The sequence below is a fragment of the Miscanthus floridulus genome, chromosome 8 (genome assembly GCF_019320115.1).
Source record: "Miscanthus floridulus cultivar M001 chromosome 8, ASM1932011v1, whole genome shotgun sequence".
NCBI lineage: Eukaryota > Viridiplantae > Streptophyta > Magnoliopsida > Poales > Poaceae > Miscanthus > Miscanthus floridulus.
The window spans coordinates 83,094,980-83,121,091 of NC_089587.1; the positions used below are offsets into that span (position 1 = coordinate 83,094,980).

At 47.7% G+C, this 26,112-nt stretch overlaps 1 protein-coding gene across 1 annotated transcript; it reads left to right on the forward strand.

The window, feature by feature from the left end:
* The first annotated feature begins 1,615 nt into the window (after window positions 1-1,615).
* LOC136472792 (phosphatidylinositol/phosphatidylcholine transfer protein SFH6-like) lies at window positions 1,616-6,265 on the forward strand. The gene is made up of 15 exons (XM_066470497.1): window positions 1,616-1,816; window positions 2,335-2,420; window positions 2,517-2,790; window positions 2,903-3,002; window positions 3,097-3,363; window positions 3,445-3,522; window positions 3,603-3,704; window positions 3,786-3,835; window positions 3,943-4,042; window positions 4,129-4,227; window positions 4,329-4,448; window positions 4,597-4,759; window positions 5,303-5,667; window positions 5,827-5,904; window positions 6,007-6,265. Exons 2-15 carry the CDS (start codon window positions 2,414-2,416, stop codon window positions 6,025-6,027), a joined length of 1,824 nt encoding a protein of 607 aa, XP_066326594.1. The 5' UTR covers window positions 1,616-1,816; window positions 2,335-2,413; the 3' UTR covers window positions 6,028-6,265.
* Window positions 6,266-26,112: the final 19,847 nt, after the last annotated feature.

A 26,112-nucleotide genomic window follows, 5' to 3' on the forward strand; every position in this document is an offset into this window, starting at 1 on the left:
TTTTTCCTAAATCGCGATGGCTTTTCCTCTCCCTGCCCCTCCCTCCATGCTCCCGTTCGCTCCCTCCTCGACGCCGCCTGCCATTCCGCATTGCCTGCTCGCCCGGCCCTCCCTCCTCTCTCCAGATTCGCCGCCTCCCATTCCCCAACGCCTGCTCTAGCCTCCCATTCCCCAACGCCTGCTCGCCTCCCGGCGCCCCTTCCTCCCCTCCCTCTCTCAGGCCCCTCAGCGCGGCCCTCCGGCGAGCACGCGCCCCCGGCGGGACCGAGGCGGGCACGCGGCACCCCGGCAAGAGCGAGCCAGGTCTCCTGGCGGGCGCGCGGGGCCCGTCCCCCTCCTCCGGCAGTGGCGTCGTGCAGGTCCCGGCCCCCCTCCTCCAACGGTGGCAGCGCTCGTGCTGGGGAGCGGCAGATCCGGCTCCGGTGCAACGGATCCAGCACGGGAGCGGCGGATCCGACTCCGGCACGGCAGATCCAGCACGAGAGCAGCGGATCCGACTCCGGCGCGGCGGATCTAGCAAGGGCTCCATCCCCACCGTCGGCTGCCGCTCCATCCCCACTGCCGGTTGCCGCTCCATCCCCACTGCAGCGCATGTCATTTTTTTATCTTAATGGAACCATATTGCCATCTGAAACTTCAAAAATATTGGCACCATTGCCTTCAGATCATTGTGACGAACTAAAAAAAAGTATTATCAACCTTAAGGGTACATAGGTCAATTTACATCCAGGACAGATAATCTATTAGAAATAATCAGGACAACCAAACGTCTAGCTTATTTAGACAACAGTTTCTCCAGATCATGGCTTATCAGATAAGTCTGCTCAGCTTAGGGCAGTCCCAATGGTGCATTGATGATGGTTTCTATCTTTATTAAATGACTTACCACGTAGGTAAAACGCTGACATGGCAACGTAATTAATGAAGAAAGAGAGCAAAAATCATAGAAATAGTTTCTTCATGAAGAAATCAGGTCTACTCTTGACCCAATGCACCAAGAAATCATGAAATCGCCATTGGGGAGAAACCACCAGTTTCTAGAGAGCTCGTGTCGCACTCCCATTGGAGGAAGAAGATAGAGTTGGGAGAGAGAAAGAGAAAATAATTATTACTCATAGAAACCATGGGTTGGAAAGCAGTATTTTTTTGGTGCGATATCCTATGTTTTAGAAACTACTAGTTTCTTTCATTGGAACTGCCCTTATAAGCGAGACTCAGAAAAACTAAAACAAACAGGACCTTAATTGCAGGCTTCAGCTGAGTACGTACAAGATTTTCGCATGAATCTTGATGGCATTAAACACTGGCCGAAACGGGGATCTATCCATCCATCCTCCCCCGATCCCAAAAGGGCGGGGAGAGAGATCTCTGAGGAAGAAACAAACGAACAAATACAGGTCCACCTCATCCGCCAGAAAGCGAACTCGCCACATTTTCAGGCGACTGAAAAAAACAATCATTCCTTTGGCTGGCCCATCGTCCATCACGGAGTCTCATCTTTCTGCAACAAAAGCACAGCGTACTGTACTCGTATACCCTCGTCTACGGGTATCTACATACAGTGAACTGTACAGTGTGTCTCAGGATAAAATACGGTTATAAAGCAGCCGAGGCAGTGCCCACCTCCCCACCAGTTACCATCGCCAGTAGGAGCAAACTGAGAGGAGACAGGGGGCACAGTTGGAGAGAGGGAGGCAGAAGGAGCACGGGAGCAGGGAAGGTAGAGAGAGAAAGCTCCAAGCCTCCAATCTCTCCTCTCGCCTCCGCCCTAGCTGCCAAGGCTCTTGATTGATTCCAATCCACCTAAAACAAAAATGTGAGTTCTCATCCTCTCCTCTCCTGTCCCGCGAGAGTTTTTTACTGGTTTTTGTTTCGTTGATGGGATATGTTTGCGCGACGATCTGTTTCGCTGTTCGCGTGTTTTTGATTGCGGGGGTGCGCGGCGACGGATTGGAGCTGTCATGTCAGGCTTCATCTTTCTGCCCAGAAGAAGTTCCTCCTGGGTTGGGAGGAGTAAATGAGCGGCGCCTTCCCTCTTCCCTGTGGATACGTAGTACATGCTCTTCCTCTGGGTGGAATTTATGGCGACTCGGACGCCACGCTGCTTTTAGTAGTAACCAATGCAGGTTCCTCCTCAGGGCCTGGAAGCTGCAATCCTTTTTTTGGCAACGAGATTTGGTCCTCGCCTCCCCTCCGTTTCTTCCTGCTCAGATCTGTCCGCGGCGCAGGGCTCGCACTCATGCCCGCCCGCCCGCGCTACCAAATGCGCTTCTTTTTTTTAATGGTTGATGCAGCGAACTGATCGTTGGTGGTATTTCTTTTTCTCTCCCGCAGACTGGCGATTCAAGATTGGGTGCGAGAGCGCGACGTCTCAGCTGGGATATCCAGGAATCCAGAATTAACGGCGGCGAAGATGTCTGGTAAGGGGACAAGCGATTCCTGTTCTGTCTTGGAAAAAAAATGCATTTTTTTGTTGGCATGATTAGCGCGGTGTCGTGCCCAATCTCTGTCTGCAGTGAGCCATGCGGAGGACATTGAGATATTTCTGTGCGACGGCAACTCGGAGGACGAGCGGCGGCGGCGCAAGATCGGCTCGCTGCGGCGGAAGGCCATCCACGCGCTCAAGAAGCGAGGGAGGCGTCGCGTCGACTTCCGCTTCCCGCCGCCGGCCATCTCCATCGAGGACGTCCGCGACGCCGAGGAGGAGCGCGCCGTCGCCTCGTTCCGGGACCGCCTCGCCGCGCACGGCCTCCTCCCCGAGAAGCATGATGACTACCACATGATGCTAAGGTCACATTTTAAATCCCGTCCCTTTATTTCGTTGCCTGCGTTTGGACGTGGTTTGTTGAATTCCAGTATCCAGTATTTGAAACTCGCGTCGCCTTGTTAATGTTTGGTTCAGGTTCCTGAAGGCCAGGAAGTTCGAAGCCGAGAAGGCAATGCAGATGTGGTCAGAGATGCTGAAATGGAGGAAGGAGTTCGGAACTGACACGATCCTTGAGGTGATCACTGTGAAGTTTGGACTGCAAGCAGTACTTGGGAAATACTAGTCTTTGTTTGATATACTAATACTCTGCTGTGACTTCATGCGTTCAGGATTTTGTTTTTGAGGAACTGGATGATGTGCTGCGCTACTACCCTCAGGGCTACCATGGTGTTGACCGCGAGGGCCGGCCGGTGTACATCGAGAGGCTAGGGAAGGTGGATCCGAACAAGCTCATGCAGATCACGTCAGTGGATCGCTACATCAAGTACCATGTCCAGGAGTTTGAGAGGGCCTTCAGGGAGAGGTTCCCTGCCTGCACATTGGCTGCTAAGAGGCACATTGACTCCACCACTACCATCTTGGACGTCCAGGGTGTGGTATGTGAATGGTTCAGTTTGAACTGTGCTTACAGAATGCAGATCTGTTTGTAGTTTATTCAATTTGATTGTTTTCTGCAGGGGTTTAAGAATTTCTCCAAGACTGCAAGAGAACTAGTACACCGGATGCAGAAGATTGATAGTGACTATTATCCTGAGGTAATTATACTTTTGACTGGGTAATATGTTGTTAGGATATTTGCCTGGTGACCCAATCAAGTAAAATGTGATAAATGCAGACACTCCACCAAATGTTTGTCGTGAACGCTGGCAGTGGATTCAAGTGGATCTGGAATAGTGTGAAGGGCTTCCTTGACCCAAAAACTTCATCCAAGATTCATGTAAGTTCCATAAACTATATACCATCCTTAGTGGACACTTGTATTGTAGCACAATCATTAGTTTTCGTTTCGTCTGTGTAGGTGCTCGGTTCGAACTACCAGAGTAGGCTTCTTGAAGTAATAGATTCGAGGTAGGTGTGTACTCATGGGTAGCTTAGCTGTGTTCGTCTGAATTTGTTCTCTTTAGCTGTTTCCTAGCTTTAGCCCTCAGCATTTAATAATGCCTGAATTTTCTCAGTGAGTTGCCAGAATTCCTTGGTGGTTCATGCACATGTAGTGACAAGGGTGGTTGTCTTGGATCGAGCAAAGGGCCGTGGAATGATCCTTATATATTGAAGGTGCCATTTTCTGTGGTGTTTACATGAAAATAGTTCATCTAGATGCTGTCCTTGTTTTTCTATATACTGATAGACATTATTTGTAGCTGATCCACAATTTGGAAGCTGGATGCGTGAGGGAAATCAAACCTGTTTCTGAGGGGGACGAAAGAAGCAGCTCTTCCTTTCGGCTGGAACAGATGAAAGTAAGATTCTAAAATTACAGCCTTCATTAGTAGTATTGCAGGAAGCTGATTGCTTTTCTGGATTCTTGTTCTAAAACTACTACTATATTTTGCTCTTTCAGTGGCAGGGCATGTTAAGTGATACATCAAATGCTGAATCAGGATCTGATGTTGATGATTTTGGTCCGTCATTTGTTCATAAAGTTTCTGACTATTGGTGCTTGACTCCAGTTCATGAGGAAGTAAGTTTATCCATTTTCCTTTGTTCTCACAGTTGGATCTGATTTTCCCTGTGCTATTAGTCTTATGAACTGCATTTGTCATGCTGTCCTACTTGTGTCCATGGTACCTTGCAGTATATTGATTTTTTGGTATTTATTTCTGCCAAAGGTAAAGGGCACAGATTGTGCAACATACTTAAGCTGTGATGATCAAAGTCACCTGGATATGGCTCCTGAATCTTACCATGGAGTGCGACGAATTACTGAAATGGCGCAGAAACCAACGGCTGATTTCAGGCAATATTCCACCAACAGAAGGCCTCGTGATTTAGGTAATCTTCTTTTCCTATCGTTTTAGTTAATGGAGTTTTGCTTGTTAACATTTTAGTAAGGACATTGAAGATTGTGTATGATTTTCTCGTGTCATGTCACAGTAACCATACATTCCTGGTACCACAGACATAAAACTCTAGTAAACGATAGTGGAATTTCTACTGCGAAGATGGCTGTCATTGTCATAATATAACTTGGGAACAGAGGTGTGGTACCTGCCCAGTGTGCTGTATGGTACATGGTGTCCTCATGTAGGACTGATTCATTTACTATGATGTATACTTCATATGTTGAATTATCATGGTGGATGTACATTGTTAACATATTGCAGTTTATAATTTCCATGTGTTGTTAACCTTATTTGATATGCAATTAATAGCTCTGATAATATGCTTAATTTCTTTCCGTGGTTTACTTTGTCTGGGTTCTTTCTTTTATTGTGCACTACATCTTAGTAGGAACCTTTGCTGGAAGAAGCAAACGTGTCTTTTTTACTGCCTCTATTATTTGCAGCCATTGTTAAAATGTTCTGTTTTTTGCAGGGAACAATGCTCTTAATGTCAACGGCACTGTTCAAAGGGGCTGGGAAAATGTGGTGAAGCTAGTAGTTACAGCTTTGATCAAGCTCTTTTCCTTCATCCGGCTTTTCATCTCTAGAGCTGAGAGGAGGCTTGAGAACGTCAATCGCCCTGCTCCACCAGCAACCCCAGCAGCAGAGAAGCCAAAGCCTCGAGTCGTCAGTGATGAAGAGGTGTGTGCCTGCCTACAGCGTCTCGACAATCTCGAATCGCTGTACAATCACCTTGCCACCAAACCGCCGCAGATCCCAGAGGACAAGGAACTCATTCTGTTGAGCTCATTCGAGCGGATCAGATCTGTTGAGGCTGACCTTGAGAAGACCAAAAGAGTAAGCTCTTACGCTCTGTTATGAAAATCTAGGCTCCACATGTCTCAAATATCATAACATAGCGATCGATCATCTGAATACATGTTGATTTATTTTGCGCCATTTGAAAATCTAGCGTTTTGCAAGTCCTGATCCTTATCATTACTTGTTTGATTCCAGACGTTGAATGCGACCGTGGCGAAGCAGAAAGCATTGGTGGAGACTCTGGAATCTGTACAGGAGTCATCTAGAGTCAAGGTACAGTATACCGAACATTCCTTCATTCTCTTCCAATGTTCTGAACTGAATTACTCGTCAGTTTCAGTTGTTTGCTAATCTGAACACCCTTGTATGTCGCAGAAGCGGATGTTCTGTTCATAGGACATGGAGCTGAGCACCACCAGACCCCAAACCATGTCGTCGACATTAACCAACCAACCATCCGTGAAGCTGACGCCTGAAGCTGCCACCAGCCAGAGCCATTTTGGACCTCGCCACCACCGCCCTGCCGCTGACTTCTGAGGAGAGACAAACCAACCTTCACCAAAATGGAAGAGAAGACCGCCCTGCCTCAGTTGCTTCCTTCCATTCCCCCCCTTTTTTTTGTAGCTTCCATTTGGTTGTACTCTGCTGGTTGGCGCCCCGTCTGGTGCCTTTTTTGATTGGTGAATGCTGCGCCGGCGTGCTGGCCGGCCGCCGAGCGCCATGCCAAGTGTTGTGTTTTTTCTTTCTTTCTTGGCAAGACATCCATCTGATCTCGGGCAGAAATGCCAGATAGAGATGGTGCTAGTTGCTGTCGTATGGTTGGAGTCATTCTGTACTGAAGTAGTGAGTACTGACCCCGTGGCTAGAGCTGGGAGGAACACAGAGTGGCGAGCTTGGTATTCTGTACATGCCACCAACTGTGACTCTGGTGGTCTGCTAATACAGATTGTTATGACAGTGGTTGGTGTTCTGTGCTGGGATTTGTTGGTGGATTGGTTTGGGTCACCATGGTGGATGGTGGCCTGGTTGCTGGTGTAGACGTATAGACTTACGGTTGCATTTCATGGACTATGTACGAGGACTGTACGTGTGTACAGCATGGGCAGCACGGCAGGCCGCAGGCACAGCTGTGCTCGTCGGCAATGGCCAATGGCGAAGCAAAGGCAAGAAGGGCCCGGCCGTCGGCCGTCGCGTCCCGCCGACGATGCCGCGGCGCCCACCAGCGACCGCGAGGCGAGATGCCGCACGGCGGCAGGGTGAGGTCCGCCTGCCGTGGCGTTGCCGTCGGTCGGTCGGCCTGCCGGTCCGTCGGTGTGGTTGGTGTAAGTAGGGCCGCGCTGCCCGTGCGTGAAAACACGGAGTTTGTGGGCCCGAATGGTACAGTGGCCCGATGCTGAGATTGTTGTCGGATATATGGGTCGCAAGGCTTGTGGCCCAAAAGGCCGAGAGACCAGTAGTTGCTAGCACTTCTCGCTCGTCTTTTTAGTTTATATACGGTGTGTTTGGTATGTGGAGTCACCACATGTTTCGCGAGGAGATATGTTGACGCCGTATTGGATCACACATCAGCTAGGGGTAGATCGTTTGGGTCGCCACGGATCGAAGAACGCAGCGAGGATCACACTTACGTGGTGAAGAACGGAGAGGTTTACAAGCAAACCAGCAAAGGATAGATATCGCACTTACGTGGCGAAGAACATTTTCGAGCAAACTAGCAAAGGCTATCGCGTTTACGTGGCAAGAACGGCTAGTTTCTGAGCAAACTAGCAAAGGGTAACCAATCGTGCTTGCGTGACGGAGAATGGCTAGTTTACGAGCAAACTAGCGAAGGAATCATCGAAGCTCTCGTGCAGGCAGGACCCCATCGGGGCAATGACATCGACAGGTTGACCTAGGTCGGCTAAAAAGCCTAAAACGTCATCCTTGGTCGTTGAATCAAGAGATAAACAACAACATAGGGTTGGAAAGATGACATAAAAAAGTGGTAGGTGTAAAATGACGATTGGATTGTTGGATATCTTAATCGGTCATGCCCCCTATTTTATAGGGAGTAGGGATGCTCTTATCTCATTTGAAAACCGATGTGGTATTATTATTATATCGTTTTATAGAGTTTTCCTTAGATTGGATCAACGCTAATCATTGGCCCTCTTAAAATTGGCATTGGCCCAATTTAAGTGTCAACACGATGTATCATGAGTTCATTACATGAATTTTGGTAGAATAACTAATTTCCCATGCATATACTAATTATTAGCTCGTGAGAAATAAGTAGACAATGGATTAGCTCATTCTATTCCATAAACTAAATAAAAAAAAGTAAGGAGCGAGGAAAAGATGGACTAACTCATTTCATTCTTCAAACCAAATTAAATTATCTGGTCACAAGATGCGTCACGTACTCATGTCACCGCGGCGCCCGCCCCGTGAAAACACAATTTGGCATCACCGACGGCGAAAGCAACGCAACCAGCTGCAGCCTGTTAACGATCGTGGATTATTTACTGCTGGCTGGTTTGGTATGAGAGAAAAATACTGTTTCAACTTATAATCCACGATCGTATACGAGCAAGCGAACAGGCTGCTGATCGATGGCTGCGTTAAGAAACCGACTTTGTCAACCAAGCTGCGGGCTATGCCGTGCATCTTGTGATGGCACGGAGTCAATCATTCAACGTTTGTAACCATATTGGGTGCTATATGGCATGGCAGCAATCACTTTTTGTTCTTGAGAGATTAAAGAAGGATCTAGTGATTCAATCTTTTGGCAGCGAATCAATTGATATTCAAAACTTTTAGGCATGTCTTAATTTTGCTTGGTAAGTTTTGGAACCAATACGTACTAAATATGCCGAACAACAACAGAGCAGAGCTGATAAAAACGCCCAATGTAAACAAACCAACACAAAAGACAAAGAAAGCTACGTACTAAATATATGAACAGCGCGCCTGCAGAAGAAAAATGAGAAACATTAGAAGAAGAAGTTGAGCAGGAAAACCCTTCTTCTTCCTATTCAAAAAATACCCTTCTTCCTCAGTTCAGCTGCCATTCGCTTTCAGGTTTTCAACACCTCAGCCCCATCCCCATCCACGTCTCCACGAAGCCTTCTCCTGCCGAGTCTTTTTCCAAGCGTGGGCGTGGTCCATGATGCATGGTATTGTATCCGTCCTGTGCCGCCGACGAGGACGCTCCGACTGTTCTAAACTCTTCTAGGTTAAGCAACCTTATTACCAATCAATCTACTCCTTCCTTCAGTCATGGCTCGCTTTTGTGGATTGGTGTGACTGTTCGTTCATTATCGAAAAATAAATAAAAAAGGATGTCACTGTTACAGTACATTAATATTGTCTCTGTTCATAAAAGAATACAATTTTAACACAACATCAAGTCAAAGTATCTTGATTTTAACCAACTATATACCAAAAAAAGGATCAACATACATGATGTTATATAAAGCACTATTAGATTTACCATGAGATATATTTTTATCTAATGTTTATTGGGCTTTATAAATGTTAATACTTTAATTTATCTTTAAGTTTGATAAACTCTAGACATTTTGATAAACTCTAATATTTTTATCTGAATGTAGCCAGATTAGTCCTGAAGGAAATGATGCATCTAGTGGAATCAATGTTGAGGGTGGGGGTGTAAAGCAGAACGTGGATGACACAAACCACACAGAAAGTAAAGATGGTGAAGTGGAGCCTGAGCAAACCAAAGCTCCTGAAGTTACAGAAGAAGGGGCGGCGGTAAAAGATGCTACTGAAGAGACGATTGCAGCCGAGCAGCCCAAATCCTGGGCAGCGATGGAGAGGCTGAGGTCGTTAAGTTCGCAAGTTAAGGAAAATACAACCTTATCAGATAGCCAACACAGCCTGAAATTTTTACTCGAACAGATGAGCATTTCTTCTTCTCAATAGATCCTGCCTTTTTTTTTGATAGACTTAATTGCCTTCCAGTGGCATTCCATGACCTTTGGGGTTTGCAATTTTGAAGATTTTCCAGAGCGTCCAGCAATCCACCGTGGTGCCCATGTTTCATCCTGCCCCTGCTTTTTTGCTGCGAAGAATCTTGAGGAATAAGAGCACCTTAAAGTATCAGCAAGAGAGGATGCGTCGTTAACGTTTCGTTATTTCATCATCTTGCCCGTGATTTTTGTTCCCTTTGAATGTACTGTCGACTTAACGTCTTCATAGTTATTTCTTTGTTATATAAAATAGACTTTTTGAACCATGTATAAAATATAAATGCGAACACAAGGTTGACAAGTACCCTTGTGTGTTCGTTTTGTGATGAGTGATTGTCAATGTGATCCACGAAGTGGGTTGAGTGGTGACTAACCCTACCATGACGAAAGCTATGTGTGCGACATGTCTTTTGGCTTGTGTTGTGCAGGTGTGGAGCTCGGATGCGGTGGTCGACAGCGAGGTGAAGGTCAAGGAGGACGTGCCGTGCCGACAGACCGGGAGCGGTGAAGGACGGACGTGAGGCTTGGACCGAGGGACCCAGAGGCCGGGTGACTAGCCGCGGTGGCTGACACTTGGGACATCGACAAGTGCAAGAAGACATAGAGTGACGGTGTTGACCGGGTCAAGACGGCGGACGCGTGAGTCGAGCGAGGCTCAGGAGGACTTGGAGGGCCGGCCGGTCGAGGACGGCGGTGACACGCGTCGGATGGCGGGGGACGCGTATGGAGTACGCTACTCGCGGACGGTTTGATGGTTTGGACCTCAAAACCATCGGATGGACGGTTTACGGGTTTGGACCTCAAAACCCGGGCGGAGGTTCCGAGGAGGGACGGACGGCACGTGGCGGCATCGGGGAGTTCGCATCGAGGCGAAGCTACCGGTGAGAAGGCACGGTGGCCGTCGGATCAAGATTATACCGGGTTGGACAACAACGCCCTTGGGCTTAGCGGTTCAACTCATTTGTATCCAGGGGCAAAACTGGGAATGTGTAATAGCCCGGTTAAATAGGATGAGGGAGCCCCCATCTCCCTTACCTCCTCCAGTTTTCATTTTCTCCTTTAGGGTTTCTTCCTCTAGTTTGCTTCCATGTATGAGAGAGGTCCACAACTCAAATTGTGACTTGGTTTTGAAGGAATCGGTGGCCGTAACCACCGTATGCCCTTCGGGATTCATGATTTAGTTGTGTTCATGATGTGATTTTGGTGTTCTTCATGAGCTCCTTTTGTCCCCTCTTGTTTTCCCTCTCGTTTCTTCGTTTTGGGATGGTTTTGGTTCGTTCTTGTTGCATTGGATCGATCAATGACATGAGTAGAAGCTTTCCACTGAAGGAAATCTACTAATTCCTCACGAGATCGCAGATCCGGGCAATTTAAGTTCTTGACCTATTTTTTGGGGATTCTTCAATTCCTTCGATTCACAGAGTTAGAGTTTGTTTCGGGCCATGATCCTTTAGAGGTTGCCTTTCTACTCGCTTGTGAACCCTTGTGCAAAGTTTCAAGTCATTTGGAGTTGATTTGACCAAGTTATGGCTTGATTTGATTTTTCCCGAGAAACTGCTCGTTCATACCGGACGCGTCCGATATGATCTAGGACGTGTCCGATATTTCTCACTTTAGAGTTTTGAGCTGAAATTTGGTGGAGACCTTCCCTTGGTGTCTAAAGAGCTATGGTTAAAATTTCATGATTTTTGGACATCATTTGATGGGGTTTTGGATTTTTCTCTTTTGGTCAGCTTGCTACTGAAAATACCGGACGTATCCGAGATCATACCGGACGTGTCCGAAAATACCGGACGTGTCCGATATAATACCGGACGTGTCCAATATTTGCAGGAGCAGTGCTGTTTTCTTTTGGGAGTTTGCTCGTTTGGGCTTCGATCTGTGTTCCGTTTGCTCTGTGGTGACCCGCTGTGTTCTGAGGGAGCATCCACCCTTCTCTAGGGTCATAGTCATCAAGTCTTTCGTGTATACTTTTTGGGGATTGATGTTGAGACAGTGGTCGAAGATTTCGAAAGAAATTTGAGGCTCCCATTCACCCTCTCTCTGGTCGCTGTTTCCGGTCCTTCAATTGGTATCAGAGCCGGTTAAGGATCATTCCACCTTAATCGGTCCGTGATCCATGAAGGCGACATGGAGCGTGGTTCCGGCAAACCACCGCACTTTGATGGGTCCAACTATCCTTATTGGAAGATCCGCATGTCTGCGCATCTCCAGGGGATTGATTGGCTCGTCTGGGAAATTTGCGAGGATGCTACTTACGTTGTGCTCCCTGTTGCGGCCCGTACCACCCAGGATCACAAGGATCGGCACAATGCAAATAGCAAAGCTCGTAGTGTGCTTTTCTCGAGTCTTTCGCTTTTCTGAGTTTGAGCGTGTCTCCGATTGTACTACAGCTCGAGAGATCTGGGTGAGGCTTCAGAGCTATCACGAGGGGACCGCACAGGTCAAGACTAGACTCTACGAGACGTACAAGCACGAGTACGAGAACTTCTCTCAGTTTGATGGCGAGTCCATCGATGCCATGTTTTCCCGCTTTCAGACTATCGTCAACAAAATGAAAGCGAACAAGGCCAACCTACCTTATAGTGATCATGAGAGGGCGCTCAAGCTTCTCTATGCCCTTGATCGAAAGGTATGGGATGTGAAGGTGTCAGCGATCATCGAGTCGGCCAACTACGACACCCTCACCATCGACGAGCTTTTCAGCAAGCTCAAGTCCACAGAGATCGACTACCAAACCCAAGCCAAGCTCAAGAATCCTTCTGCACCAACCATGACTTTGGTCTCAAGTAGTGGTTCAAGTTTATTGACTAACCCTTCACAAGCTTCTTTCTCTTTGTCGTGCTTGATGTCAGTCACAGAGGAGCAGCTGGAGTCTCTTGGGGATGATGAGTTGGCACTCGTCATCAGTCGGTTCTCTCGGTTTCACAACAACCGTTTGAACCGCTGACGCAGTGGTGGCCCGAAGGAGGGATGCTATGGATGTGGAGATCCGGACCACTTTGTCGCGCACTGCCCCAAGAAGAAGCCCTTCACCAACAAGTACGACTCCGGCAAGCGCAAGGATAAGCGCGACTACACCTCCGGCAAGCACAAGGCCAAGGGCGGCTTCGACAAGGAGGCGATCAAGAAGGCGTACCGTAGGAAGGCCAAAGCTCAAGAACGCGCCTTCCTCGCCTCCCTCAGCGACCTCGACGACAACTCCGACGATGATCACTCTTCTTCTCCCTCGACCGATGATGAGTCCGAGAAGAAGCGCGAGGACAAGCTCAACGGTCTTTGCTTTGTTGCCAGTGCAAACCGTGGTGGGTTTTGCACTATAGCGGTTGACGGTGGAGCAAAGCTCAAAAAGGACGTCGACGTCGACGATGACAAAAATGAGGTACCGCCCACACTTGACTCACTTATGCTTGAGCTTGATACTATGAATGATACATTGATGAGTCAAGATAAGTTGCTTAAGCGTACTGCCCGTGAGAGAAAAGAGTTTAAGGACCAGCTAGAGGTTGCTTTGAAGGAGTTGGAGCTTGCCAAGAGTGGTGTAGTGGTGTCAGAGGAGGAGTGCGATGAGTGCGCTATACACATGTCTAACCTCTCTGACTTGCAATCCAAGTATGCTGTTTTGCTTGATGAATGTGATGAGCTGAAGTCTCGTTCTGGGTTGCTTGGTGCATGCAAGTCCTGCTCAGGCTTGCAATCTGAGTTGGCAGAGAAGGTTGCCAAACTTGCTGAGTTTGAGAAGGCCAACTTAGATAGCACCACCACTACATGTGTTCGATGTGAAGCTTTGGTGTTGGAGCTTGAGTCCTACAGGCATGACAAGATGGGAACCGAGGAAGAAAACACACAACTTTGGTCCATCTTGAGCTGGGTGTCGTGCAATGAGCCTCAGTTGGGCATGATGGTGAGCCAGTTTAGGCGGGGAACTGACTCATCGGGAGTAGGCTTTGCTATAGGTGGGAAGGGTGAGCATGTCTATGGCAAGGTTGGTGAACATAGTGGTTTGAACCCAAGTGAGAAACCCACCAACACTCCCAAATTGATCAAGATCCCTCCACCAGAGTCTACCAAGCCTATGATCAAAGATGGTGTGTTTGAAGAACCACCAAAAGCTCCACCATCCAAGCAAGTTTGGGTTCCCAAACCGAACCACTTTTGGAACTCACTTGATACTCTACCCAACATCTCTAGTGCACCCCTTCCTAAAGCCAAAAAGCCTTAGAGAGTGAACCACATCCACAAGAGAGTGAGTCAACCACCATCCAAGAGAGAGGTGAGGTACCACTGTGACTATTGCCATAGAGATGGTCATTTGGCTGAGTTTTGCTTTAGGAGGAAGAGAGATGAGCGGCGCGAGTACGAGTTGAACAACCGAAACATGTACCGTCCTCCCCATGGTGTACATGTACCGCCTGTTCAGAGGCACAGTGTTAGGCCTAGAGGTGCATTGCCTCAAGGTGCTAGGCCTCAGGTGGCGAGACCACGTGGTGGTCGTGCCCGGTGTGGCCCAAGTCATGATCTATATGACTCTGGACCTCGCGACGGTGGCTTTCAGTCCCACACTCCTAGCGGACCATGTTTTGGCATGTATGGTGTTTTTCCTAACACTTTTCCAGGGCAAATGACTCAACACTGGTATTCTCCTCATTTCACTAACCCCAGTGTTGTGCCATTTGCTCACCCCCTGTCTTTCTATTGATGCAGAGCGGAGGCCTAGAGAACACGTGGCTTGTTGATTCCGGCTGTTCGCGCCACATGACCGGAAGTTCCAAATGGTTCTCCAGCCTCGACCCCATGCAATACAAGGAGTACATCACATTTGGGGACAATAGCAAAGGTAAGGTGCTATCTCATGGGACCATTCAGGTCAATGAGTCTTTTATCTTGAAGGACGTTGCTTTGGTTTCAAGCCTACATTTCAATTTGCTCTCTATTTCGCAACTCCTTCAAGATGGGTTTGAGGCGTGCTTTAAGACTGGACTTTCTCATGTGCTCGATTCTCAGGGACATCTAGTTTGTCAGATCATTCCTTTCGGTCAAGTTTTCAGAGCTGATTTCTCTCAGTCTTTTGGTTCTTCTCGCTGTTTGGTTGCCAGATCTTCTTCTGATTTGTGGAAGTGGCATAGGAGACTTGGTCACTTGAGCTTCGATCTCCTAGTGAGGTTGAGTTCTCTTGACATGATCCGAGGATTGCCCAAACTTAAGTTTGAGAAGGATCTGGTATGCCATCCCTGTCGCCACGGGAAGATGGTGGCTGCTTCCCATCCTCCAGTGACTTAGGTCATGACCATGAGACCCGGTGAGCTACTCCATATGGACACTGTTGGTCCGGCTCGGGTTTGGTCAGAGGGAGGGAAGTGGTACGTTCTTGTGATCGTGGATGATTTTTCTCGCTATTCTTGGGTGTTTTTCATGGAGGGCAAGGACGAAGCATTTTCTCATGCTCGTGACTTGATCTTAAGGTTGCAAACTGAGTTACCAAAGAATGCCATACGAGCTATCTACAGTGACAATGGCACTGAGTTCAAAAACTCTCAGTTTGACACCTTCTGTGCTTCCTTGGGTCTTGAATATTAGTTTTCTTCGCCCTATGTCCCTCAGCAGAATGGTGTTGTTGAGCGCAAAAATCGGACTTTGGTTGAAATGGCCAGGACGATGCTCGATGAGCATAGGACTCCTAGGCGTTACTGGGCCGAAGCCATCAACACCGCCTGCCATGTTTCAAACTGCATTTTTCTTTGTGCTTTCTTAAAGAAGACATCCTATGAGTTGCGGTTTGGGCGTCCACCCAAGGTGAGTCATTTTCGAGTCTTCAGTTGTAGGTGCTTCATTCTTAAGCAAGGTAATCTTGACAAGTTTGAATCTAGATCTTCGGACGGTATATTTCTCGGTTACGCTTCTCATTCACATGCGTACCGTGTGATTAATCTTGAGACTAACCGTGTCGTGGAGACTTGTGAAGTCACCTTCGACGAAACCATGCCCTCTTCTATTTTGGTCTTTGAATGTGTAGGTGATGAAGAGATGGGTGACAGCATTTTCATTGAGGATGACGATGACGTCGATTGGGATGATCCCAAGCCATCTCAACCGGCTACCCCGATCGAGCCAGCTTCGACCACTTCGGCTCACGGCCCCGAGCCCTCCACCTCTACTTCATGGGGTCCGTGCGAGCCGCTTCCTCAATCGACTGAGGAGGCCCTAGCTGTGGATGAGGGGGAGGCGACTTTGTCTTTGGGTGCACTTCGACATATCCAGCGATGCCATCCTCCTCAGACCATGATCGGTGACATCGACGAAAGGGTAACGCGTTCCAAGTCTTATCATATTTCCCATTTCGCTCATTCTGCTTTCGTAGCTTCTTTTGAGCCTCGAGATATTGGACACGCACTATCTAATGCCGATTGGGTTAATGCTATGCACGAGGAGTTAGAGAACTTTGAGCGGAACCAAGTGTGGGTTTTAGTTCCACCTCCACCAGAGTGCCACCCCATAGGTACAAAGTGGGTTTACAAGAACAAGCAGAGTGAGGATGGGGTGGTGGTGAGAAACAAGGCGAGATTAGTGGCTCAGGGTTTTTGCCAAAAAGAGGGAATAGACTATGAAGAAACCTTTGCTCCTGTTGCTCGTCTAGAAGCCATTAGGATTCTTTTAGCATTTGCAGCTTCGAAAGGGTTCAAGCTGTATCAGATGGATGTAAAGAGTGCCTTCTTGAATGGGTACATAGAGGAAGAGGTTTATGTGAGGCAATCCCCTGGCTTTGAAAATCCAAAGTACCCCAACCATGTTTTTAAACTCCACAAAGCCTTGTATGGTTTGAAACAAGCCCCGAGAGCCTGGTATGAGCGTTTAAAAGCTTTCTTGCTTGATAAGGGTAGACTTTGTTCCTCCTCAAGTAAGGCACATACATCCTTTTGGTTCAGATATACGTGGATGATATAATCTTTGGTGGCTCTTCTCATGCTCTTGTTGCCAAGTTTTCAGATACTATGAGCAGGGAATTTGAGATGAGCATGATGGGCGAATTGACTTTCTTCCTTGGGCTGCAAATCAAGCAAACTCGTGAGGGGACGTTCGTGCACCAAGGCAAGTACACCAAGGATGTGCTCAAGAAATTTGATATGGGTGAGGCCAAGCCTCTTTCGATGCCCATGTCAACCACGACGGCCCTAGATGAGGACAAGGAGGGAGAAGCCGTGGACCAGAAGGAATACCAAAGCATGATCGGGTCCCTGCTGTACCTAACGGTGATGAGACCGGACATCCAGTTCGCAGTCTGCTTGTGCACGCGCTTTCAGTCTGCACCACGCACGTCTCATTGTCAAGCCATCAAGCGGATCCTCAGGTACCTTTGTTTCACACCCGAGTTTGGTCTTTGGTTTTCAGCCTCCTCCTCTCTTTCTCTTTGTGGGTATTCTGATGCGGATTATGCTGGTTGTCGTGTTGAGAGGAAGTCCACTTCGGGGACTTGTCAGTTTCTTGGATCTTCTCTTGTGTCTTGGTCTTCTCACAAGCAGTCTAGCGTCGCCCAATCCACCACAGAAGCTGAGTATGTTGCTGCTGCTGCTTGTTGTTCCCAGTTGCTTTAGATGATAGCTACTCTGAGAGACTTTGGGTTAGAGTTTAGGCGAGTGCCTTTGTTTTGTGACAGCACCAGTGCCATAAGTGTAGCAAAAAACCCAGTCCTTCACTCAAAGACAAAGCACATAGAAGTTCGCTTTCACTTCTTGCATGACCACTATGAGAAAGGTGATATCGATCTGCACCACATTGATACCCAAAACCAGCTCGCAGATATCTTCACCAAACCACTTGACCAAGCCCAGTTTGCTCGCTTGCGAGGGGAGCTTGGAGTTTGTTTTCCTTTTTAGAGGAGGGAAACTTTGGTTGTTGTATTCTAGTTTTGCTTTTCTTTGTAGTTTAGCCTTTGTTTTTGTTTTTATATCATACTTGCATATCATATCATCATGTATCATATTGCATCCTGAGCTTCATCCTTATAGTAGCTAGATTGACACTATGCTCTTGTTGGGGATGTTATGGATATACATGATGTGCTTTTGGCTTAGGCTCCTCTTGATCAATTGATGCATGTTATGAGCTAAGCTTGTTTTCCAAACTATGAACTTGATTAAAACTTATTGAAACATGAAATGTGTTCACCACTACTTGTGGCACTAGCATGTGTAGAATGTGTCGAGATCTTTTTCTTGCTTCATATATATGCTTAGTTTCTACGGCTCATACCTTGAGTTACACACTTGCTTGAGAAACTTGAATTTGTACGAAAACTTGAAAATCAAACTAAGTGATTTGAAAAGATCGGGATGGGTCTGTACTATCCTATGTCAGAGTATCGAGACAGCTCCAAATTGCACTCATTGGTGAACTTGAGCTCTGTAATGGATACCGAGATCATTGTCTTAAGCTTCTGATTGCCTTTGGCATAGGCTTGACATGGTCGCTAAGTCAGGTTTTGATGGCACAGATAACCTCCCGCACACACTTGTCTGACAAACTTTGGTAATAAGCTGCATAACTCTGATAAATTTCAATTGGTGTCTAAAATTTGATCAAACCACAAGTTTGTCTCATGACATGATGTGTGAACTTTGTTTGGGGTAGTTCACTTTGCATACATGTGTAGCACAAGGTCGATCTCCTGTCTATTTTTGCTACGTGCTCCTTTGGTGGTGAACCCTCTTTTAAAATTGCTCAAACTTGATCAAACTTGCTTAAATGCCATATTTCGTTTCATTTGGTCACCTTGAGCATTTGCTAGCACTTGTATGTTTTGCTATATATACATGACAGCATCCACTAGAGCATTCTTTCAATCTACTTGCTATAATCTTGAAGCTTCTGCATTCGCGCATTTCTGCATTCCTAGCTTGTTTTGAGGGGGAGTTGCAATTCTTGGGCTCTAGCTTGATAAGTGCATATGTCAACAAGGGGGAGAAGTTTCCACACTCACAATGTCACCTAAAGTTAAGAGATATGCATTCATTTGAGAGAGATTCACCTAAAGTTGAGCGATATGCATTCATTTGAGAGAGATTGCACTTGTTCAGGGGGAGTTGCATTTGAGGTGTTTTGCTAGATGTGTTGAGCCTTTGCCTCTTCTGGAGGGTCTAGCAGTTTTGCATTTGAGGTGTTTTGCTAGATGTGTTGAGCCTTTGCCTCTTCTGGAGGGTCTAGCAGTTTTTCGGCTTTTCGAGCTTTGCTAGTGGCGTTGAGCCCGTTGCCTCTTCTTGAGGGCTAGTTTTGTTTTACTTGGTTGCGTTGAGCCGTTGCCCATATCTTTGGGGACCAAGTTTTTGCTCATTTTCAAATGACCCAGCTCTTGGCTTTTCTTTGGCTTTTGGTCATTTGGGTGAGTTCTTTCTTTTCTCTTCTTTTTCTTTTTCTTTTGCTCAAGCTGTTCGTGTATTGGTATTGACAATGCACTCATCAAGGGGGAGATTGCGAACACAAGGTTGACAAGTACCCTTATGTGTTCGTTTTGTGATGAGTGATTGTCAATGTGATCCACGAAGTGGGTTGAGTGGTGACTAACCCTACCATGGTGAAAGCTATGTGTGCGACATGTCTTTTGGCTTGTGTTGTGCAGGTGTGGAGCTCGGATGCGGTGGTCGACGGCGAGGTGAAGGTCAAGGAGGACGTGCCGTGCCGACAGACCGGGAGCGGTGAAGGATGGACGTGAGGCTTGGACCGAGGGACCCAGAGGCCGGGTGACTAGCCGCGGTGGCTGACACTTGGGACATCGACAAGTGCAAGAAGACATGGAGTGACGGTGTTGACTGGGTCAAGACGGCGGACGCGTGAGTCGAGCGAGGCTCAGGAGGACTTGGCGGGCCGGCTGGTCAAGGACGGCGGTGACACGCGTCGGATGGCGGGGGACGCGTATGGAGTATGCTACTCGCGGACGGTTTGATGGTTTAGACCTCAAAACCATCGGATGGACGGTTTACGGGTTTGGGCCTCAAAACCCGGGCGGAGGTTCCGAGGAGGGACGGATGGCACATGGTGGAATCGGGGAGTTCGCGTCGAGGCGAAGCTACCGGTGAGAAGGCGCAGTGGCCGTCGGATCAAGATTACACCGGGTTGGACAACAACGCCCTTGGGCTTAGCGGTTCAACTCATTTGTATCTAGGGGCAAACTGGGAATGTGTAATAGCCCTGTTAAATAGGATGAGGGAGCCCCCATCTCTCTTACCTCCTCTAGTTTTCATTTTCTCCTTTAGGGTTTCTTCCTCTAGTTTGCTTCCATGTATGAGAGAGGTCCACAACTCAAATTGTGACTTGGTTTTGAAGGAATCGGTGGCCGTAACCACCGTATGCCCTCCGGGATTCATGATTTAGTTGTGTTCATGATGTGATTTTGGTGTTCTTCATGAGCTCATTTTGTCCCCTCTTGTTTTCCCTCTCGTTTCTTCGTTTTAGGATGGTTTTGATTCGTTCTTGTTGCATTGGATCGATCAATGACATGAGTAGAAGCTTTCCACCGAAGGAAATCCACTAATTCCTCACGAGATCGTAGATCCGGGCAATTTAAGTTCTTGACCTATTTTTTGGGGGATTCTTCAATTCCTTCGATTCACGGAGTTAGAGTTTGTTTCGGGCCATGATCCTTTAGAGGTTGCCTTTCTACTCGCTTGTGAGCCCTTGTGAAGTTTCAAGTCATTTGGAGTTGATTTGACCAAGTTATGGCTTGATTTAATTTTTCCCGAGAAACTGCTCGTTCATACCGGACGCGTCCGATATGATCTAGGACGTGTCCGATATTTCTCACTTTAGAGTTTTGAGCTGAAATTTGGTGGAGACCTTCCCTTGGTGTCTAAAGAGCTATGGTTAAAATTTCATGATTTTTGGACACCATTTGATGGGGTTTTGGATTTTTCTCTTTTGGTCAGCTTGCTGTTGAAAATACCGGATGTGTCCGAGATCATACCGGACGTGTCCGAAAATACCGGACGTGTCCGATATAATACCGGACGTGTCCGATATTTGCAGGAGCAGTGCTGTTTTCTTTTGGGAGTTTGCTCATTTGGGCTTCGATCTGTGTTTCGTTTGCTCTGTGGTGACCCGTTGTGTTCTGAGGGAGCATCCACCCTTCTCTAGGGTCGTGGTCATCAAGTCTTTCGTGTATGCTTTTTGGGGATTGATGTTGGGACAGCGGTCGAAGATTTCGAAAGAAATTTGAGGCTCCCATTCACCCTCCCTCTGGTCGCCGTTTCCGGTCCTTCAATAAAAAAAAAGTGGTGTTGTATTTCCATACTTGCGGTTGATCCGAGGCTCCGAGCTGTATTTAGCATCGAGACCGAACTAAAGAAATGCCCCCATTGAATTTCTATAAGTATATTCCATAAAAGATCTAATGATACATATTTAGTATGACTATATTAAAAAAAATTCTTATTTAAATTTATTTAAAACTTAGGATGATCGATGGAGCACTGTTATAGAATCAGACCCTTTTTAAGAGTGGCTAGAGGAAAAGTAGCTCTCATGTGAGTAGACCGGCTGATGAGGGCAGTTGGGCAGCCACAATGTTGGTTAGTGATCTTAGCCTCATAATAAAATGAGAGGCCACATATGTATATGGCCACCTTCAATTCGCTGAAAAAACAAGCCGAAATATTATTTCGATTAATTTGTTGTGAGAGAAAAACACTTTTCCGGTTGAAACAACGAGCTAAAAAGTACGGATTATAACGTTGGCAGTCATCAATGTTAGTGTCACCTAAAAGTACGAATCCATGTAGACCGAGGTAATCTAAGGTTACTATTCTCTCAAGGCAGACTATAATTTTTAGTCCCACGAGTCATGTCAGTTGCTGGCATATGCACGCTAGTCTGGGAAGATGATGTCATGGTACGATGCCTCCTCGCCACAATGCTTGCTCCAGCCAATGCCTTCGCCTTTTGTCAGTTGAGGAGATCGTAGCTTCTGCAAACATATCTTACATCCTGCGAAGCTATCAACCCGTATGACATGGTTTGCTAGCTAACACGTGTCATTGGGCAGCATGGAAGCAAGGTGCATTGGGCACGTCCTAAACCACCAATCTCGCATCACATGCTACTCTCCTTGCATCCTACTCACTAGTACATCACGCGCGCCATTGCGCACGCTGGAAAATGACCCGGTTAAAGCGCAGGAAAAAATTAAGTTGAATATTTGGATGGAAACAATATTATGAGTCAAATGTAGATATGTCATGCACAAAAACTTAAAGATTGGAGGTGTTTTTATATTTAATACGGTAAGACTATTCAGAAATGAAGAGTGATCTATGCTTGGTTCAGTAGAACGACAGAACTATATCTCGGTGATGCAATAACCAATCTAAAATCTTTAGCTCTGGCGTCCACATATTTCGGCCAACATGTATAGTTTTCTAAGATTTTCTACTTTGTATTTTGGAATCAATAAATAGCAGACATATCTGACCTTGCAGAGTTTGGTGTTCCATTGTGCGCAGAGGCGATAAACGTGTGGTTACATATATGTTCGGGAGGTACAAGATTATAGAATGATTCTGGCATAATGTAACTTCTGAGTTGACTTAATTCATATAGCTCAGGCTACAGAACAATGTGATGATGCAAACCTGAAACACAACATGCAACAAACAGAATCACTTTGTAAAACCATTTTGGGTACTGAACAAATTGCAGTGATGCTAAGTAGGTAGGTCAATGGAGAGCCAAATACTGGCCTCTAAATGTTTACTGCGTTTCTCATAGATCATGGTCGATCATGTAGATGCTAATCATGTTAGTGGTAAAAAAACAAAAAAAAATGGCAGGTTACCGCTGAAACCATGGCAATGTTTAATCACGAAATTGGTAAGCATGCCTATCAGTATAATGCAAAGTAATATCGGCGTTGGAAATCCAGGTTTTTTGTAGACCACATATTTATATATTGTATCACTTGAAATACACATTACATAGAAATTAATAAAGGAAACTAAATTTAGTTAAATCAGCGTTACTGAATGAATAACAAGCAAAGAATTAGCGGCAGTGCATGATGCTTAAGAAATAAAGGATAATGTCACATGGCAGCAGAACAAAGAAAGCCGGAGCAGTGCTCGAGCAAGGAAAAATAAGAAGGCAATCTTTGTGCAGCACAACGTACAAAATTATCAAAACCAAAGCGCTAGCATTCATTATTGAAATACAATACTAATCGCAGCAGAATAGGCTGCACAGTTTGTGCCTGGCTCTAGGAAGGATCGAAGCCATATCTTATTTGTCCGAGCATGTAATGCACCGAATCGCTGGAACAAGGAAATGTAGAATGAGCATATATACACGGCTCTTTAAAATGTTCCATTTTTATTTAATGGGAATGGCATAATATAGTTTGCTTCATTGGTGGAGCAGTAGGTCTGTATAGAGTCTTGATGCAACCATATAAAGTAGAACTATATTGAAAAAGCATTGGACATATTTGCTGGTTTAACTGAACGTAAAATGGGACTGTGGATGCATGAGGAGATGTAAGGAAACAAAGAATTCTATAATTAGTAATATGGAGTTATCAGCAACCATGATATTTCATACTAAATAAATTACCATTATGGTTGACGAGCTGACTGTAATAAATTAGCGCAAAATGATGATTTCTGTTAATCATAATTTAGACACGCCGTAAATGTAAACTTTTTTAGGCATCATCCACACCACTGCTGCACATAGGCACAAACTGTAGCAAGAAGCATTTGAAAAGACTAAATGGATTAAATCGGATGGAGGAGAGATACCGGATAAATGGAGACGTATGCAAACTGTCTTGATCACACACACTTGACATGGTACATTCTATAAGGAAAATGAACAACAAATGGTGGGTGTTCAGCCGAACTTGTGAGCAAATTAGTAGAGTGATCAGGCCACAGCAGTTGCTCTATACGATGACATCAAGGATACAAAGAAATTGCAAATCCCTTATGTCGGGTACCATAAAACAGGGTACCCCGAGCGTACACCAAAAGGGTCACTTAAATCCCATCAACAACAAAGCTAGAGGGTAAGCCATGGGCTCATCACCAGCCCCGTTCGAGCCCACCAGGCTCTCCACCTCGCCTCAGGCCTCGCATGGGAGGTCTCGGCGCCCTGACGCAATCTCCGCCTCGCGCGAGGCCTCTCGTGAGAGGTCTCGGCAAGGAGCCAAATCTCCGTCTCGTCCGAGGCCCCGTGCGAACAGCCTCGAATAGGACAGCTATTCTCCGTATCGCTCGAGGCCGGCATGTCAACAACCCGTCGCTCTCGCCTCGACCAGTCTTCCCGACAGCACGTCACGTCCTATTAATGCGTCAACCACTCCTGCAATCTCAGCTGGACGACGGTTCAACACTACGGAGTGGCCGACGGGACAAGAAGTCGCATCAGCGCCATACCGGCCGAGACAGGGCACGGCGAGGACTACCGGCCACTGTATTCTGGTGCTGTGCCCACGATCAGCGCTCGCACCGCACTGTGCCCCTCAATCCCCGCCCCGAAGACAACGTGGCATGGGAAGTCTGGCTCGGGTCATCATCGCCTCCGAATCAGTGTACCAGATCGACCGCTCCCTCCAGGCCTCGGCACTCCACGCCAGGTTCTTGGCTATCTCGGGATTCACGTCTGCCGAGACCCCCCACCGCGGTTCAGCCTCGGTACCAACCAAGCCTCGGCCTCGCGCACAGTCAATCCACAGCGACCCGCACGCTGACCGCCGCACCCGCTCCGAGGTAGCCCTGGAGCTCCTATGACGCACAGGATCGGATGTGACCAGCACGTCGCCCTAGCGCTCCAAGCATGGACCACTCCGACGACCACACTACCACAGGAACGAGCTACAGGGCTCGAACACGCCGCCTCTGTTCGCACGACGCCGTATAGTTAGCACATGTACTACCCTTGTCCTTCCTTCAAACTATAAAAGGAAAGGACTTGGGCCATTTCGAGGGGGGAGGGGGACAGGTTCTCACGAAGAACAACACCCTGTAACACGCACACTTCCCTGCCGCTTGAGAGCAACGTCTCAAGCAGCCCACATCACTCCCCGCCGAGACCTGGGACTAGCTCCCTCTCTCACCTAACTTGTAACCCCCTACTACAAGTACTTCGGTGCAAGGAATACAAGATCAATCTCCCAGACTGGATGTAGGGCACGAATTGCCCGAACCAGTATAAACCTTGTGTCTCTTTGCATCACCATCCGGAATCAGGAACACGCAGAACAAATTCACTAGTTGGTTGAGGACCCCCCGGTCCAAAACACCGACAGTTGGCGCGCCAGGTAGGGGCCTCTGCGTGTCAGCTTCGTCATCCCAACAAGTTCTGGATGGCAGACCCCGTACGACCGCTGCGTCTCGGCACGATGGTGTGGTTTGGGAGCCTGGAGTTCATGTCTCTAGGGCACGAGTACGACATGGTACTTCTCACACCCCGAGCCCCGCCTGCTGGCGACAACGTCACGCACCGACAGCCCAGGCGCAGGCGGCGCCCAGGTGGCCCCTCTCGCCACGCTCGCCAGGCATGACGCGAGCAGGATCATCCCGAGGCCACGCAAACCCAGGGCGACTCGCTGCTCTCCGACAGTATCCCATGACCAGCTGTTGGCGCAAGGTCCCTGGTTGGAGACCTGTCTAGCCTGAGCCTGGACAAGGGAAAAACACCGGTGGCACCCGGCGATGCCCCGACATCAAGCTCCGCTCCACCACTCCCTGAGGAGCCAACTCCGACGGAGTAGAGCTTGGCGACGGCACTATCTCCATATCCCTTTGGGTTGAGAAATGCCGCCACCTCTTATGCTTACGCCTACGCTTCCGCTCACGCGGATCTCTCGGAGCGCCGCCAGCGCTCCGCTCTCAACTTCGACACCACCACTTCGACCCACACTCACGCCGAGTCCTCGGAGGAGGACGAGGCATGGGTCGGAGCGAATTTCTCTAACCTCCACGACCATGAAACCATGCGCCGCTTCTTGGCCACAAGTGACTATTGCTTTGGCTACTCTGATTCCGACGATAAAGATACTTACGATCCCACTCGTGAGTGCTTCCACGTCGGACTTGGGATGCCAAGCATGGGCGACGAGGACGAGGGGGTAGACAACCGCACTTCACTTCATCAGGGAACGGGCGATGCTACGCCTTCACGCATTGTCCCACCGGCAGCACGGAACGAGAACCTTACCCTCGGACAATTTTGACGCCCAAACCTAGAGCAACTCCGTGAGCTTCAGGCCAAGGTCGAGCAAGATCGACTCCTTCTGCAATAGCTTCGAAGCACTCTCGAGCAGGAGCAGCAAGGCCACGATGACGGTAGAGGAGCCCGGTGACGGGCTCGCGACGTGCACCACCACATCAACGACGACGAAGGGGACGATCATCCCTCAATCTTCAATCGCGCTAGCCAGAATGTCACGGCTGTGGCAATGCTAGTGCACGCGATGCCTAAGCCCTCCACCACGGAAGGACGACGGGTTCACGGCGAGCTCCAGGATCTCCTC